Here is a 14,516-nt window from a genome sequence, read left to right as displayed (position 1 = left end):
GAAACTAATAAAGGTGGGCTGGTGCAGTGGCTCATGCCTGTAATCCAAGCAGTTCGGGAGGCCAAGGCAGGAGGATTGCTTGAGGCCAGGAGTTTGAGACCAGCCTGGGCAACAGAGTGAGACCCTTATCTCTACAATATACATATATACATATATATGTATGTATATATGTGTGTATGTATATGTGTATTGATATATATATTAAGCTGGTAACATATGCCTGTAGTCCCGTCTACTTGGCAGGCTGAGGTCAGAGGATTGCTTGAATGTCATGGCAGTAAGCCATGATTTTGCCACTGCACTCCAGCCTAGGTGACAGAGATCCTGACTCAAAAAAAAAAAAATTAATTTCTGCCTGATTAAAAAAAAAAATAAAGCAGTGCTGTGATCGGGCGTTAACTTCTCAATAGGACTTCAAATTATGGTAAGGGGGTAAGTTAGAAGCTGAGGAATGGGTGCAGGGAAGTTGGATGTGGTATGAATGATCTGAAAATTAGAGCAATGTGCCAAGTACTGTGCTGAATCATTAAGTGTGCAATCACCTTTATTCCTCATAATAGCCTTAAAGTTGGCTGGTATTGTTTTCACTTTAAAGAGGATAAAGCAGCGACTGAAAAGATCTAAAGAACTTGCTGAAAGTCCCACAGCTATGTAGTGGGATTGCGTAGACCCGTTCCTGGACTCAGGGTACCAATCTGAGATGAGTTGTTCAAGAGCATTGACTCGGCTGGGTTCCGTGGCTCATGCCTGTAATCCTAGCACTTTGGGAGGCCAAGGCGGGAGGATCACATGAGCCCTTGGATCAGCTTGGGCAACATAGTGAGACCGTCCCCCCACCGCCCTGTCTCTAATTAATTAATTAAATTTTAAAAATAAAGAACATTGACACAACATGGAGGTAAATAGAGCAAGTGGGGAGGGAATAGAGACTTAATTCCATCAGCTCTCCTCTTTCCCCTCACCACTCTTCCTTTCCCTGTGTCCCAAACCCGTGTTTCTAAGTCCTGACTGTTATTCCTATGGTGTATTAAATACATATTATTTACTATTTAATACATCTCTTGTTGTTTGTTTTCTCAAATGTTTTGTGGAGACAATGTCTCCCTATGTTGCGCAGGATGGTCTTGAACTCCTGGCCTCGAACGATCTTCCCACCTAAGCTCCCAAAGTCCTAGGATTACAGGCATGAGCCACCACGCCCAGCCTATTTAATACATCTTATTTAATATATATAGTATAATACTTAAATATGTACTATTTAATATTTAACACATATTAAATACAAATGGTCCCCAACTTACGGTCTGTCGCCCAGGCTGGAGTGCAGTGGCGTGATCTCGGCTCACTGCAAGCTCCGCCTCCCGGGTTCACGCCATTCTCCTGCTTCAGCCTCCTGACTAGCTGGGACCACAGGCGCCCACTACCACGCCCAGCTAATTTTCTGTATTTTTAATAGAGATGGGGTGTCACCTTGTTAGCCAGGATGGTCTCGATCTCCTGACCTCGTGATCTGCCCGCCTCTGCCTCCCAAAGTGCTAGGATTACAGGCATGAGCCACCGCGCCCAGCCCTACTTAAGATTTTTCAACTTTATGATGGTGTGAAAGTGATAGACATTCAATAGATATTGTACAATATTCAATAAATTATATCTAACACTGTCTTATAAAATATGCTTTGTGTTACATGATTGTGCTCAGTGATAAGCTATTGTAAGTGTTCTGAGTCTGTTTAAGGTCCACTAGTCTAAGCTATGATGTTTGGTAGGTTAGTGTTTTTTTGTTTTTTCTTTTGAGAAGGAAATTCGCTCTTGTTGCCCAGGCTGGAGTGCAATGGCGCGATCTCAGCTCACTGCAACCTCCATCTCCTGGGTTCAAGTGATTCTCCTGCCTCAGCCTCCTGAGTAGCTGGGATTACAGGCATGCGCCACCACGCCTAGCTAATTTTTGTATTTGTAGTAGAGACAGGGTTTCTCCATGTTGGTCAGGCTAGTCTTGAACTCTTGGCCTCAGGTGACTCACCTGCCTCGGCCTCCCAAAGTGCTGGGATTACAGGCGTAAACCATCACGCCTGACCTAGGTGTATTTTTAAAGTGCATTTTTGACTTAAAATATTTTCCATTTATGATGGGTTTATGGAGAAGTAACCCCACTGTAAATCGAGGCAAGTCTCCAATCTGGAAGGCAGCTACTCCTTAATAGCCCCTTTCCCATAAAACATAAATCAAAGCCGGGCGCAGTGGTTCACGCCTGTAATCCCAGCACTTTGGGAGGCAGAGGCAGGCGGATCACAAGGTCAGGAGATCGAGACCATCCTGGCTAACACGGTGAAACCCCGTCTCTACTAAAAATACAAAAAAATGAGTCGGGCGTGGTGGCAGGCGCCTGTAGTTCCAGCTACTGGGGAGGCTGAGGCAGGAGAATGGCGTGAACCCGGGAGGCGGAGCTTGCAGTGAGCTGAGATCTGGCCACTGCACTCCAGCCTGGGCGACAGAGCGAGACTCTGTCTCAAAACAAACAAACAAACAAAAAACCGTGAATCAAAATCTACAAACCTTGTCATATAATAAAGCAAATAAAGCAAGGTGTACTAAGTTATAATCAGTGTGCACATTAGAGCAAGCACTACTTTTCCGATCTTAATTATTTCAGAGATGCTTGACCAATTTACTGGGCACGTGGGCAGTTTTCTGATTGCTGTTTCCACACTTTGCTTTCCCACAGAGAGATTTCCGCAGTTAAGGGCTGCTATTTCAACGCAGGGAGATAAAAAGAAAAAAAAAAAAAAAACCTTCCTCTTCTACCCCGCTAAAAACACCCATGCTAGGGAGCACGCCAGCATTTCCAGCGCTCAGGGCAGGGCCACCCGGCCTGCGGCCGTTGCATTGGCTGGAAGCTGGCGGGCGATCACGGTTGATCGGCTCGGGTGCGGTCCAAGGGCAGCACCGCCTTCGGTGGGCCGCCTAGGGTGATTGGCTGCTGCAGACCCACCCCCTCGTCGGTTTGCAGGTCGGCAAAGCCTGGATTGGTGGAGCTAAGAGCTGGCTCAGCAGCAGCTCACGCTCTTGGTTCAGGGTAGAGATGGCGACTGCGACTCGGCTGCTTAGGTGGCGTGTGGGGAGCTGGAGGCTGCGGCCGCCGCTTGCCGGCTTCGTTTCCCAGCGGGCCCACTCGCTTTTACCGGTGGACGATGCAATCAACGGGCTAAGCGAGGAGCAGAGGCAGGTGAGGAGACTGACCCCCTTCCTAGCCCCAAGGTCTCCTTCCTGCCTGGTCCCCATCGGCCCAGCGCCCACCCAGCCTTGGCTTTTGCCCGTGGGCCGTTGGGAGCGCCAGCGCCCGGGCGGGATGCGGGCCTCCGGCCTGGGGCCGGTCCTCTGACCTCAGCCTGACGTCTGTGGGGTGAAGATTTGAGACCGCAGGGCAGTACTGCTGAAAGTAGAGAGGAGTCGAGGCTGGGAGAGCTCCTGGGAGACCGATGGTGTTTTGGTGGAGGATTGGCCAGGCTGCTTGTGGCACAAGGGCCCTCAATCTGTATGTAGTTCACTTAACCTGAACAGTCTGAGGTATGCTTCTGACACCTGGGTGATCATCGTAATCACCAGGGAGTCTTTTTTGTATAAACAGTTTGAGGGTTTTAAAAAGCTACAGTGAGCTCTCCTGTCGCTCCTCAGCCCATTGGGTCAAAACACAAAGTTGAGCAAGTACTGCAAAGAAGCAGTTAGAGGCCAGGCACCGTGGCTCACACCTGTAATCCTAGCACTTTGGGAGGCCGAGGTGGGAGGATTGTTTGAGCTCAGGGGTTTGAGATCAGCCTAAGCAACATAGCCAGATCCCCATCTCATAAAAAATAGAAAAGAAGAAGACGAAGAAGTATTTACAAATGGAGCGGAACCAGAGTCCTTCCTGAGGCTTCATTTGGAGGCTGGATGGAGCTGGCAGAGGTGTGAGCCTTCCAGCAACTCCATAGTTTGTTTATAGCCAGCGAACGCTCAGAGCTTCCGTGAACCACCTCAGGCAGAAAGGGTTCAATCCCTGTTCTCAAGCTTTCCTGGCAAGAGGAGTTTCTTTCTTTTTCTTTTTTTCTTTTTTTTTTTTTTTTGAGACGGAGTTTCGCTCTTGTTGCCCAGGCTGGAGTGTAATGGCATGATCTCTGCTCACCGCAACCTCTGCCTCCCAGGTTCAAGTGATTCTCCTGCCTCAGCCTTCCAAGTAGCTGGGATTACAGGCGTGCACCACCACGCCCGGCTAATTTGGTATCTTTAGTAGAGACAGTTTCTCCATGTTGGTCAGGCTGGTCTCAAACTCCCAACCTCAGGTGATCCTCCTGCCTTGGCCTCCCAAAGTGCTGGGATTGCAGGCGGGAACCACCATGCCCAGCCACCAAGAGGAGTTTCTAATCTCTTTGGGTAATTAGTCCCTTTTAGTCAAAGGTTCAGGGGCTTGAAAGAGGCTGACAACTGTTGAGATCTGGAGGCTGCCTGGAATGCAGCTGGAGCACAGAGGGTGGGAGGTGGGAAGGTGCTGGGGAAGCTGGGAGAGTCAGCTGGGGTCAGCTCCTGCAGGGCCTAGCAGGCCTGGGTGAGAAGCTTGTGTTTCATTCTAAGTATAGTGGAAACCAATGGAATGATTTTTATGTAGGGTGTGACGTTTTAAAAATTACCATCAAGCTATCTAAGCTGAAGACCTTAAGAAAGAAGATCATCTCTGAGGAGGCATAAACTGCTGAGGCCTCTCACTTTCAGTCCGATGCTGTTTGGTGAAGTTACTTGTGACCTTTTCTCTTGAATGTGCCTTGGTAGTGGAGATGCTTTCCGCAGTGGCATCTGTTTACTTCTCTCCTATTAGCTTCGTCAGACCATGGCTAAGTTCCTTCAGGAGCACCTGGCCCCCAAGGCCCAGGAGATTGATTGCAGCAATGAGTTCAAGAACCTGCGAGTGAGTTGGGAGGCCTGGTCACTGGGGGGCAGTCTGGGAGTGGGGCTGAGCTTCACTGCTGCCTGGAAGAGCTCACGCAGTTTTCTGGTAAATGAAGCCTCCCTAAGAATGCAGCCCCTCTCTCTGAAGTGTTTGGGTCTCATTGTTCCAGCCACATGTGACTGGCTGCCTTCCCCTCAACACTCATTCCACTCTATTCTGTTGGCAGGAGTTTTGGAAGCAGCTGGGGAACCTGGGCGTATTGGGCATCACAGCCCCTGGTGAGTACAGTGTATTTCCCTAAAGAGAACTTTTCTTGTGTGCCCTTTAAGACAGTTCCCAAAAGAAGCAGGAAGGGAAGGGAAAGACTGTGTTTAAAGAAACCCAGAACTGCATCTTTTGGACCTGTGAAAGCACCCATTGTCAGCCCAGAGAACAGAACACTCTTCTATTTTATTAGACAGTGATGTGGAGAAGGCAGAGGGATTAACTTGGTCATTGTGGCTCACTTGGATCAGGATCAGTCCAACTCTTGAACTCTGCTTACTTAACAGGCTCACCCAGGTGATTTGGGAAGTTTAGAAAACTCTGGATCAAGTGGTTGTCTTCATGGTACCTCAGTCCTACTACCTCCCCTAATCCCTATAAGCTTTGTCCTACCCGTGGCCTCTCGGCAGGAACACTCCGGGCAGGGTGTCCCTGCAGGGACTGCCTGTGTCCTCTTCTGCCCACACCTTGGTGCTCATTTGGGAGCAGACGGCAGGGGGAGTAGGGTGGGGGGTGGGCAGGGGAGAGAGGTGTCTATCTGGGCTTCCAGGTGAGGTGGCCAGATGATGTGTTTACTAGGCTCTCCGGAGGGAGAAGGCAGGGATCTGGCAGGCTCTGGTTTGGATATTCTTTTTTTTTTTGAGATGGAGTCTCACTCTGTCACCCAGGCTGCAGTGAAGTGGCATGATCTTGGCTCACTGCAAGCTCCGCCTCCCAGATTCACACCATTCTCCTGCCTCAGCCTCCCGAGTAGCTGGGACTACAGGCACCCGCCACCATGCCCGGCTAATTTTATGTATTTTTAGTAGAGATGGGATTTCACCGTGTTAGCCAGGATGGTCTCGATCTCCTGACCTCATGATCTACCCGCCTTGGCCTCCCAAAGTGCTGGGATTACAGGCATGAGCCACCGCGCCTGGCCTGGTTTGGATATTCTTAACCTCTGAAGGAGGCCCAGCCTGACTTGCAGTGTCCAGTAAAGAGATGAGCCTAGGCCAGGCACAGTGGCTCATGCCTGTAATCCCAGCACTTTTAGAGGCCGAAGCAGGTGGATCACCTGAGGTTGTGAGTTTGAGACCAGCCTGACCAACATGGAGAAACCCTTTCTACACTGAAAATACAAAATTAGCCAGGCATGGTGGTACATACCTGTAATCCCAGCTACTCGAGAGGCTGAAGCAGGAGAATTGCTTGAACCTGGGAGGTGGAGGTTGCAGTGAGCTGAGATGGCGCCACTGCACTCCAGCCCAGGCAACAGAGCAAGACTCCATTTAAAAAAAAAAAAAAAAAGCCCAACCTGCTTTGGCCTGTATTCACTCTGGGCATGAGAGTATGAGTGAAACCCAATACTTCTCCTTACGTCCTAGAAAGTTACATCACCTTTCATAAAATGAAACCACTTAAAGGTTAATTGCAACCATCTTAATGTAAAAGCATTGGGGGAAAGGCTGCTGGTCACTCCTAAGGAAGACTCTCCTATTGTGTTTTGGCGGTTTATGTGTACCCCACTCCCTGCAGATAATATGCTTTGGAATCAGATTGTATTTTATGGAAGAAAGAGGCAGTTAGAAATCAGATGAAAATGGCCAGGTGTGGTAGTGGGCTTCTGTAATCCCAGCAACTGGGGAGGCCAAGGCAGGAGGATCGCTTGAGCCCAGGAGTTCAAGGCTGCAGTGAGCCATGATTACACCATTGCACCCCAGCCTGGGCAAAAGAATGAGAGCCCGCCTCTTGAAAAAAAAAAGAAAAAATTTGATGAAAACTCTTTCAAGGGAACCTGAAAAAGAAAGCCGGATATAAGTTCCGGTTTCTGCATGATGTCATGGTGGCTGTTTCTAATGTCACCTGCCTTCAAACTTTCCTTCCTGCAGTTGTAGGGGCAGGTCAAGCTTTCCTTAGAGCCGAGGACAAGCCTGACTTGTTGGTCAGAGTGAACATGTGTATAGGACCTTGTTAGGCTTGACCCAATCAGCCGGGCTGGGGGTGGTATCAGGTGACCCAGCCACTTTGAGTTTGGACCTGCTGCCAAGGAAAAACCGTGTATTTTATGAGGGGTTCTGAAATTCTCTGCCAGCATCTCATCTTCCCTCTGCTGCACAGCCCACCTGAAGATTGTCCCTGAGGCTGTGGCTCTCCTGTCCTGTTATCAGTCCTGCTTCTTTGGGTTCAGCCCTATGCTATAAAATCTCACCTTCCTTGGGCCTTTTGCAGACACATCACATCCTCTGGCTTTGTATCTGTTCTTGGTGCTTTGGATACCACCTCCATCCCAATGTCTTTGTTTTTCTCTGTTAAACTCCAGGCCCTCTTTCTTCATTTATTCATCTGCCTCTGCATTTCTGTAACTTTCTGAGTAGTGGGTGCTCAGGTTGTTCACGTATCTTCATCAAGAGGTCTGTCTGGGATAAAGCAGGAGTTGCAATGATTGCCTTCTGAATCACCCCTCAGCTGACAAGCAGCAGCAGGCAAAACCAGTCCAGTGAGCTTATAAGCAGGTCTGTGGCATCAGCTTATTCTTGTTGCTAGAGGGAATTTGGAATAGGTGCTACAAGGTGTTTCCCTTCTGCCAACAAATGGAATATCCCAATTTAATCTGGGCTGCCTTTTCCATTCCCTTGTACCACACCACTCCCAGTTCAGTATGGCGGCTCTGGCCTGGGCTACCTGGAGCATGTGCTAGTGATGGAGGAGATATCCCGAGCTTCTGGAGCAGTGGGGCTCAGTTACGGTGCCCACTCCAACCTTTGCGTCAACCAGCTTGTGCGCAATGGGAATGAGGCCCAGAAAGAGAAGTATCTGCCAAAGGTAAGGAAATGGAAATGTAATACTTGCTAATCTCACAGTGCAACAACCAGCTATAAGGCACCCTCTCCCCTTGGTGAGGGCCAGTGAGACCTGCTTTCTGTAGCATGCTGCCATGAACCCAGCGTGGTTAGGAAGGGGCCATGGATTGCTTTAAAATATTTGAGCCAAAAATAAAAATAGGACCAGACCTCTTGCATTGAACAACAGACAGACAACATTTGAAGAGAACTCTAAGAAATGGAAGAGTAGGACTAGCTTTCTTTGCAAAGGGAATGGAAAAAGGAGAGGCATTTTCAGCCTTGTAGCCATTGGGCTTCTTAGAAGAGACTTCTAGGACTTTACCGATACCCTGGTGTGAGAAGTTTGAAGGGGTGTAACGTGGACAGGAAGCAGCAGTATCGGTGAGCTGCTCTAGAGTACTCCGAGGTTGTAACAAGGCCTGTTGGGGGTTTTCCTTGCAGCTGACCAGTGGTGAGTACATCGGAGCCCTGGCTATGAGTGAGCCCAATTCAGGCTCTGACGTTGTCTCTATGAAGCTCAAAGCGGAAAAGAAAGGTGAGGCTGCTCTCGACTTGGGAGACAAAATGGGCAGAAGTTCAGACATTATCAGGGTGAGGGAGGAACAATTGGGGGTGGCCCCTGTTGGGTTTCCAGAACTTTCTCAGAGCTGGACAGCTACTTGCTCAGCAGAAGGTCTATGGCCTGGCTGAGACAGGCCGAGATGGCTTGAGCAAATAGCCAACATCCTGCCCTTAGGAGATCACTACGTCCTGAATGGCAACAAGTCCTGGATCACTAATGGCCCTGATGCTGACGTCCTGATTGTCTATGCCAAGACAGATCTGGCTGCTACGCCGGCTTCTCGGGGCATCACGGCCTTCATTGTAGAGAAGGTGAGTATAGATGGGTGTAGGGCCAGGGAGGCGTCTGCCTCCTGACAGTGGCACCAGAGATAGCCCCTTCACTGATCTCAAATGCAATCGGTGTTGTGTGCTCTGCAAGGCCCCCCGAGGTGGGGATGAGACAGAGATTAGACTGCAAGGAGGGTAACCAGGAAGTCCAGGGCAGATGGGTCACTTCTGAAGACAGTGGAGCCGTCCTCAGTGCCAGGCCACACAAAGAGGTCTAGAAAGGGAAGGACTGAAAGGAGGTCAGGACGTGACAGTCAGGGTACATTGGTGGACCTGATGAGTGTGGCCGTGGGAGACTGAGGTGTGGGTGGGATATAAGTGGAGATTGCCCCTGCAACAGCCTTGACAACAAAAGCAAGAAGGAAGCAGGGCAGGAGTTCAAACAAAAAGTTAGGAGTTTGGGTGTGTTTTTAGGAATGAGAGAACTGAGCAAAGTTTTTGGTCAGAAGGGAAAAAAAAGGGAAGAAAAAGGAAAATAGAGGGAGCAATTGAGGCGTCTGGGAATGAGTGGGCAGAACACAATGGTGAGCGGGGACAGGAGAGAGAAGGATGGGTTACAGGTGATGGTGCAGGAGCCATCTGCCTGGCGATCATGAGGAGGAAGCCAGGGGCCCTGTGAGGGCTGGGGCCATGGGGGGGAGTTGGCAGAGAGTTTCACGAGCGAGTATTGTAAAGGTTTGCGGTACCCTCCATAGAGGGGGGGAAAGTAGCTGTCTAGAGTTGGAGCAGTAGGGACCTGGCTGAGATTGGAAATCTCAAGGTTACATGACGCCCTCCTCATTACAGGTCGAACGGCAGCATGTTCAGCACTCTGCTGGGCACTTGCCAAAACATGCTGCAATCCAGTAGTCCAGGTCAAAGCACAGAGGGCTCAGTTCAGCCCTAGTGATATCCCTTTGGGTACAGACAGGAGAAAACAGAGGATAAGGGAATTGACCGGGCTGATGACAGTGTCTTGGAAGTAATGTCCCCTGGGGGAAGGAAATAAGGCCGGGGGGTCAGGAGGGCTCAGAGAACTGAGCATATCATTGAGAAAGAACTGTCCCCTTGAGAACTGGGGAGAACACAAGCTAGTGGCAGAGGAGGCTGGGATCAATCTGGGGCGTTAGCACTTGAAGGACCTGGGGGGAGCATGGGACTAGGATGCTGCCATGCTGTGCAGGTACAGGGACTCAGTAGGAAGGTGGGTGCCTTCTTCCCAGGGGCCTTTCCTTTACCAGGCCCCCTTGGGGCTAATCTGTAACCAGGACTGCCTTTTGATTCCTATAAAGGGTATGCCTGGCTTTAGCACCTCTAAGAAGCTGGACAAGCTGGGGATGAGGGGCTCTGACACCTGTGAGCTAATCTTTGAAGACTGTAAGGTTCCTGGTAAGTAGCACCGAGAATCGGGGAGCCCCTCTCCTGACCCCCTTCCAGGCTGATCTGGCTGTTCTCAAGCTGAGAAGGCCTCTGGGTTAGACAGGCTTGGCATTGTTAGCTCTTCAGTGACATGTGGCTAGGCTGTGAGCTGGGGATGCGGGACAGCGCTCCTTCCTGTCCAGGGCCCTGCAGCGGCATGCCTAACTGGCATCACACGCTCCACAGAGAGTCTGTACTCAGTAGCCAGAGAAGGGTCAGACCTACCCTTTCCCACTGATGTCCTTCAGTCTTCCTGTACTTTCGCCCGTCCACTGCATGTAAGTAACTCATTAACTCACATTTTTGTAAAAAAAATTTAAAAATGAGTTATTCATTTTTAGCATTAATGATGCTAAGAAAAAAAAAACATCTGAATCCACTGATGGAAACCAGACTCAGTGAAGAGAAGGCAGTTCTGTTTGAGTATGAGTATTTTCTCCCCCGAGGTGTAACTGAAATATGACATGGTGGAGCACTGTGGGAGAGCCAGTGCAGCCATCATGTACTAACCAGACCAGGGGCGTGGATTTGTTGTTTGGGTATTTTTTTTTTTTTTTTGAGAAGGAGTCTTGGCTCTGTCACCCAGGCTAGAGTGCAGTGGCGTGATCTCGGCTCACTGCAGCCTCCACCTTCCAGGTTCCAATGATTCTCATGCCTCAGCCTCCCGAAGAGCTGGGATTATGGGCACACGCCACCCTGCCCAGCTAATTTGTTTTTGTTTTTTTGAGATGGAGTGTCACTCTTGTTGCCCAGGCTGGAGTGCAATGGTGCGATCTCAGCTCACTGCAACCTCTGCCCCCTGGGTTCAGCCTTCTGAGTAGCTGGGATGACAGGCACACACCACCACGCCCCGCTAATTTTGTAATTTTAGTAGACAGATGGGGTTTCACCATGTTGGCCAGGCTGCTCTTGAACTCCTGGCCTCAGGTGATCCACCCGTCTCAGCCTCCCAAAGTGCCAGGATTATAGGCCTGAGCCACTGCGCCTGGCCAGGGGCGTGGATTTGATCACCAGTTAGGTTTGCTGTCTGCCTCAGCCATGTACCATGCCTATCACTGACAGCCCAAAAAAGTGTGCTTTAATTACAGGGAGCGTCCAGGGAGGGGAACCTGTGCAGCTCCTTCTTTGTTGACAGGAAAAAATTCAGCTAGCATTAAAGGCAGGTCAGTGGTGTCAACTCATTTTCCTGCCCACACCTCCCAAGGCCATCCAGTCTGGCTTACTGGGTGGAGAGGTGCTCAGCAGCTTCTGTGGGTATCTCTGAATGGCCTGTCTCCTGGACAAAGAAGCTTTCGTGGACTACCCTGCAGGGAGGTGACACTGGACCAGAGCTGACTCCACCTGGGGAAAGAGTAACTCTCTGGTTTCTTTATAGGTGCCTGTGTAGAAAGAGTCAGGGAGGGATTGGGTGACTTCTAGACCAATTAACTTTTCTTCTTTCCCATCCAAGGGAGTCCAGAGAGGGAAGGGAAAGATCTAACAACCCTGGGCTTTGTGGTTGGCCTTGTGGATGGGGTGGGGGTCCTGGCAGCTCCACTTCTGACTGGAAGGGGTTCACTTGATCGTTTTCTTTTACCTGGAACCTTAGTTGAATAAAGGTCAAGTGACATATTTTAGTGCCTTACTTGAGAGCCATGTTTCCACATCTAGTACCTTTGATAAAAGTGAGGAGGCTGTGGACAGCTGTCTCCCTCTGACCAGCACTTATCCTGGCAGCTGCCAACATCCTGGGCCATGAGAATAAGGGTGTCTACGTGCTGATGAGTGGGCTGGACCTGGAGCGGCTGGTGCTGGCCGGGGGGCCTCTCGGGTAAGTGTGAGGCTTGGGGGAAGCTGGGCTCTGTCGGCCTCCTTGGCCAGTGGCCCACCATGAGCAGCAGCATCCTTCCCCTTGGGGGCCAAAGGGAGCTGCCTCCTGGCCCCGCACTCTCCTGGGAGACAAAAAGAACCACCTCCTCCCATGTTGAATTTCTTCCCACAGCAGGGAAATATCATTAAGTGACAGACCAAAGGCCTGAGGAGCAGGGTGGCTCACTCGGCTGTGGAACGACACCTGGGCTGTCACACCCCTGCACCTCTGGTCAGTCAGTGCCATAACTGCGGCTGGAGTTTCTGAGGCTGCTTTTCTCCTCCCTGGGACTCCGGCCCTCCCACGCTAGCATTTTGCCACCACGCCCAGTGGGATGAGGAGGTGCCCATAGGACCTTTCTCCTTTCTGACAGGCTCATGCAAGCGGTCCTGGACCACACCATTCCCTACCTGCACGTGAGGGAAGCCTTTGGCCAGAAGATCGGCCACTTCCAGGTGAGCCGCGTGCTTTTGCTGACATGTGCGCTTCGACTGGGCTGAAGTTTTCTTTGAAAAGAGAGGAAGTGAGGTGGGCACCGTGGATGTTCACTGTCTCCTCTAGCAAATTGAGCTTGACTGCTTGGAATGCAGTCTTCCTCAGCATGCAGCCCGGCTCTGGAAGTCATCAGGAAGTTCGTCTCATTGCCACCTCGATGCCTGTGTGAGGTGGATGAACTAGACATTGTAAGGTTGGAGAGCAAAGCGTGCAGGTTGTGGGGGCAGAAGGGAAAGAGGTTGCTATTTGTAATTAGACCATCTGGTCCGAAGAAGCTGCTGGAAGGTAATAAGCGTTGGAGTAAATGGTGCCTTGGGAGCCATGCCTTTCAGAGGCAGTGATGGCCACTTGAAGGTGTCATGCGGGCCGTGGAATGGCCACTCTCTGGCCCTAACTCCCACACCTGCCTCCATCTCCGTCATCCTGGGTAAATCCCATCTCCTCTCCATGCCCCTGCTTCCTCATCCTTGGCTGTCTTGTTGCCGTTGCTGACCTGGCTTTTGGTAACTGGGAGAGTGTTCCAGCATGTTGACCTGTGACATCCCTTTGTGCTCAGTTGATGCAGGGGAAGATGGCTGACATGTACACCCGCCTCATGGCATGTCGGCAGTACGTCTACAATGTTGCCAAGGCCTGCGATGAGGGCCACTGCACTGCCAAGGTGAGAACCGCCTCAGTCCGGGAGAGAGGGGGGCAGTGGGCCGGCGGCTGGGACTTGCTGTCTGCGTGCCTCGCAGGGCCCTCCTGACCCGAGCTTCCTCCCGTAGGACTGTGCAGGTGTGATTCTTTACTCAGCTGAGTGCGCCACACAGGTAGCCCTGGATGGCATTCAGTGTTTTGGTGAGTGATCCCCACTCCCCACTCCCAGGGCTCCCTCACTCTTGGGGCCTGTGGCTGCTTCAGAAAGCATTTCAGGGCGGGCGAGGTGGCTCACACCTATAATCCCAGCACTTTGGGAGGCCGAGGCAGGTGGATCACCTGAGGCCGGGAATTCGAGACTAGCCTGGCCTACATGGTGAAACCCCATGCCGGGCGTGATGGTGCATGCCTGTAATCCCAGCTACTTGGGAGGCTGAGGCAAGAGAATCGCTTGAACCCGGGAGGTGGAGGTTGCAGTGAGCCAAGATTGCACCATTGCACTCCAGCCTGGGTGACAGACTGAGACTCTGTCTCAAAAAAAAAGAAAAGCAGTCTCCTCTCCACTCCTCACTATGTACTTATGCTAGGCCCAGATGAGCTGGGACCTTTGGGGTCTTTCTGTCCCAGTTACAAGGAGGAAATGGAAAGCAAATGAGAAAACTGCTAGATGCCAGGAGTTGCCGCTGCCTTCAGCAACACCCCCCTCTCATCCTCCCTGTCTCATAGACGCTAGGAAATGGGGAAAGGGAGATGTCTCAGAGATAGACCAGCCTTGTTTCCATGCTGTGCGGTGGTTAAGAGCACAGACTCGAGCCGAGCAGCTGAGGTTTGAATCCTTGAGCTGCTATGCTGGCGTCCTCTCATCCCTATTTGCCATGCCTGTCAGTGGCCCCCCTCTTTCTTTGTCTGGTATCCTTAGCACTCTGAGTAGCCTTTCAGCTGCAACCTCTTGCCCACCCTACCCCCAACAAGGTACAGTAGTCCCTTCTTCTCCTCAGTGTTGCTTTTTACAGCTTCATTTACTGTGGTCAACCATGGTCCAAATATACTAAATGGGGCTGGGCTCACACCAATAATCCCAGCACTTTGGGAGGCCAAGGTGGGCGGGTCACCCGAGGTCAGGAGTTTGAGACCATCCTGGCCAACATGGAGAAACCTCATCTCTCCTAAAAATATAAAAATTAACCAGGCGTGGTGGTGCATGCCTGTAATCCCAGCTACTTGGGAGGCTGAGGCA

The 14,516-nt window shown here is 50.9% G+C and overlaps 1 protein-coding gene across 1 annotated transcript in view; it reads left to right on the top strand.

Moving 5' to 3' along the window:
- The first annotated feature begins 2,969 nt into the window (after positions 1-2,969).
- IVD (isovaleryl-CoA dehydrogenase) overlaps positions 2,970-14,516 on the top strand; it is a 16,189-nt gene continuing 4,642 nt past the window's right edge. Inside the window, exons 1-11 of the mRNA XM_011989271.1 lie at positions 2,970-3,223; positions 4,847-4,936; positions 5,145-5,196; positions 7,818-7,987; positions 8,449-8,542; positions 8,744-8,880; positions 10,170-10,266; positions 12,013-12,106; positions 12,519-12,600; positions 13,197-13,301; positions 13,408-13,480. Coding sequence (XP_011844661.1) covers positions 3,080-3,223; positions 4,847-4,936; positions 5,145-5,196; positions 7,818-7,987; positions 8,449-8,542; positions 8,744-8,880; positions 10,170-10,266; positions 12,013-12,106; positions 12,519-12,600; positions 13,197-13,301; positions 13,408-13,480 — 1,138 coding nt within the window. The 5' untranslated portion in view covers positions 2,970-3,079. The remainder of the gene's footprint in view (positions 3,224-4,846; positions 4,937-5,144; positions 5,197-7,817; positions 7,988-8,448; positions 8,543-8,743; positions 8,881-10,169; positions 10,267-12,012; positions 12,107-12,518; positions 12,601-13,196; positions 13,302-13,407; positions 13,481-14,516) is intronic.

The sequence above is a fragment of the Mandrillus leucophaeus genome, unplaced genomic scaffold (assembly GCF_000951045.1).
Source record: "Mandrillus leucophaeus isolate KB7577 unplaced genomic scaffold, Mleu.le_1.0 Scaffold35, whole genome shotgun sequence".
NCBI classification, from domain to species: domain Eukaryota; kingdom Metazoa; phylum Chordata; class Mammalia; order Primates; family Cercopithecidae; genus Mandrillus; species Mandrillus leucophaeus.
The sequence above is the reverse complement of the archived record's forward strand: the minus strand, read 5'-3'. Positions and strand labels throughout refer to the sequence as shown.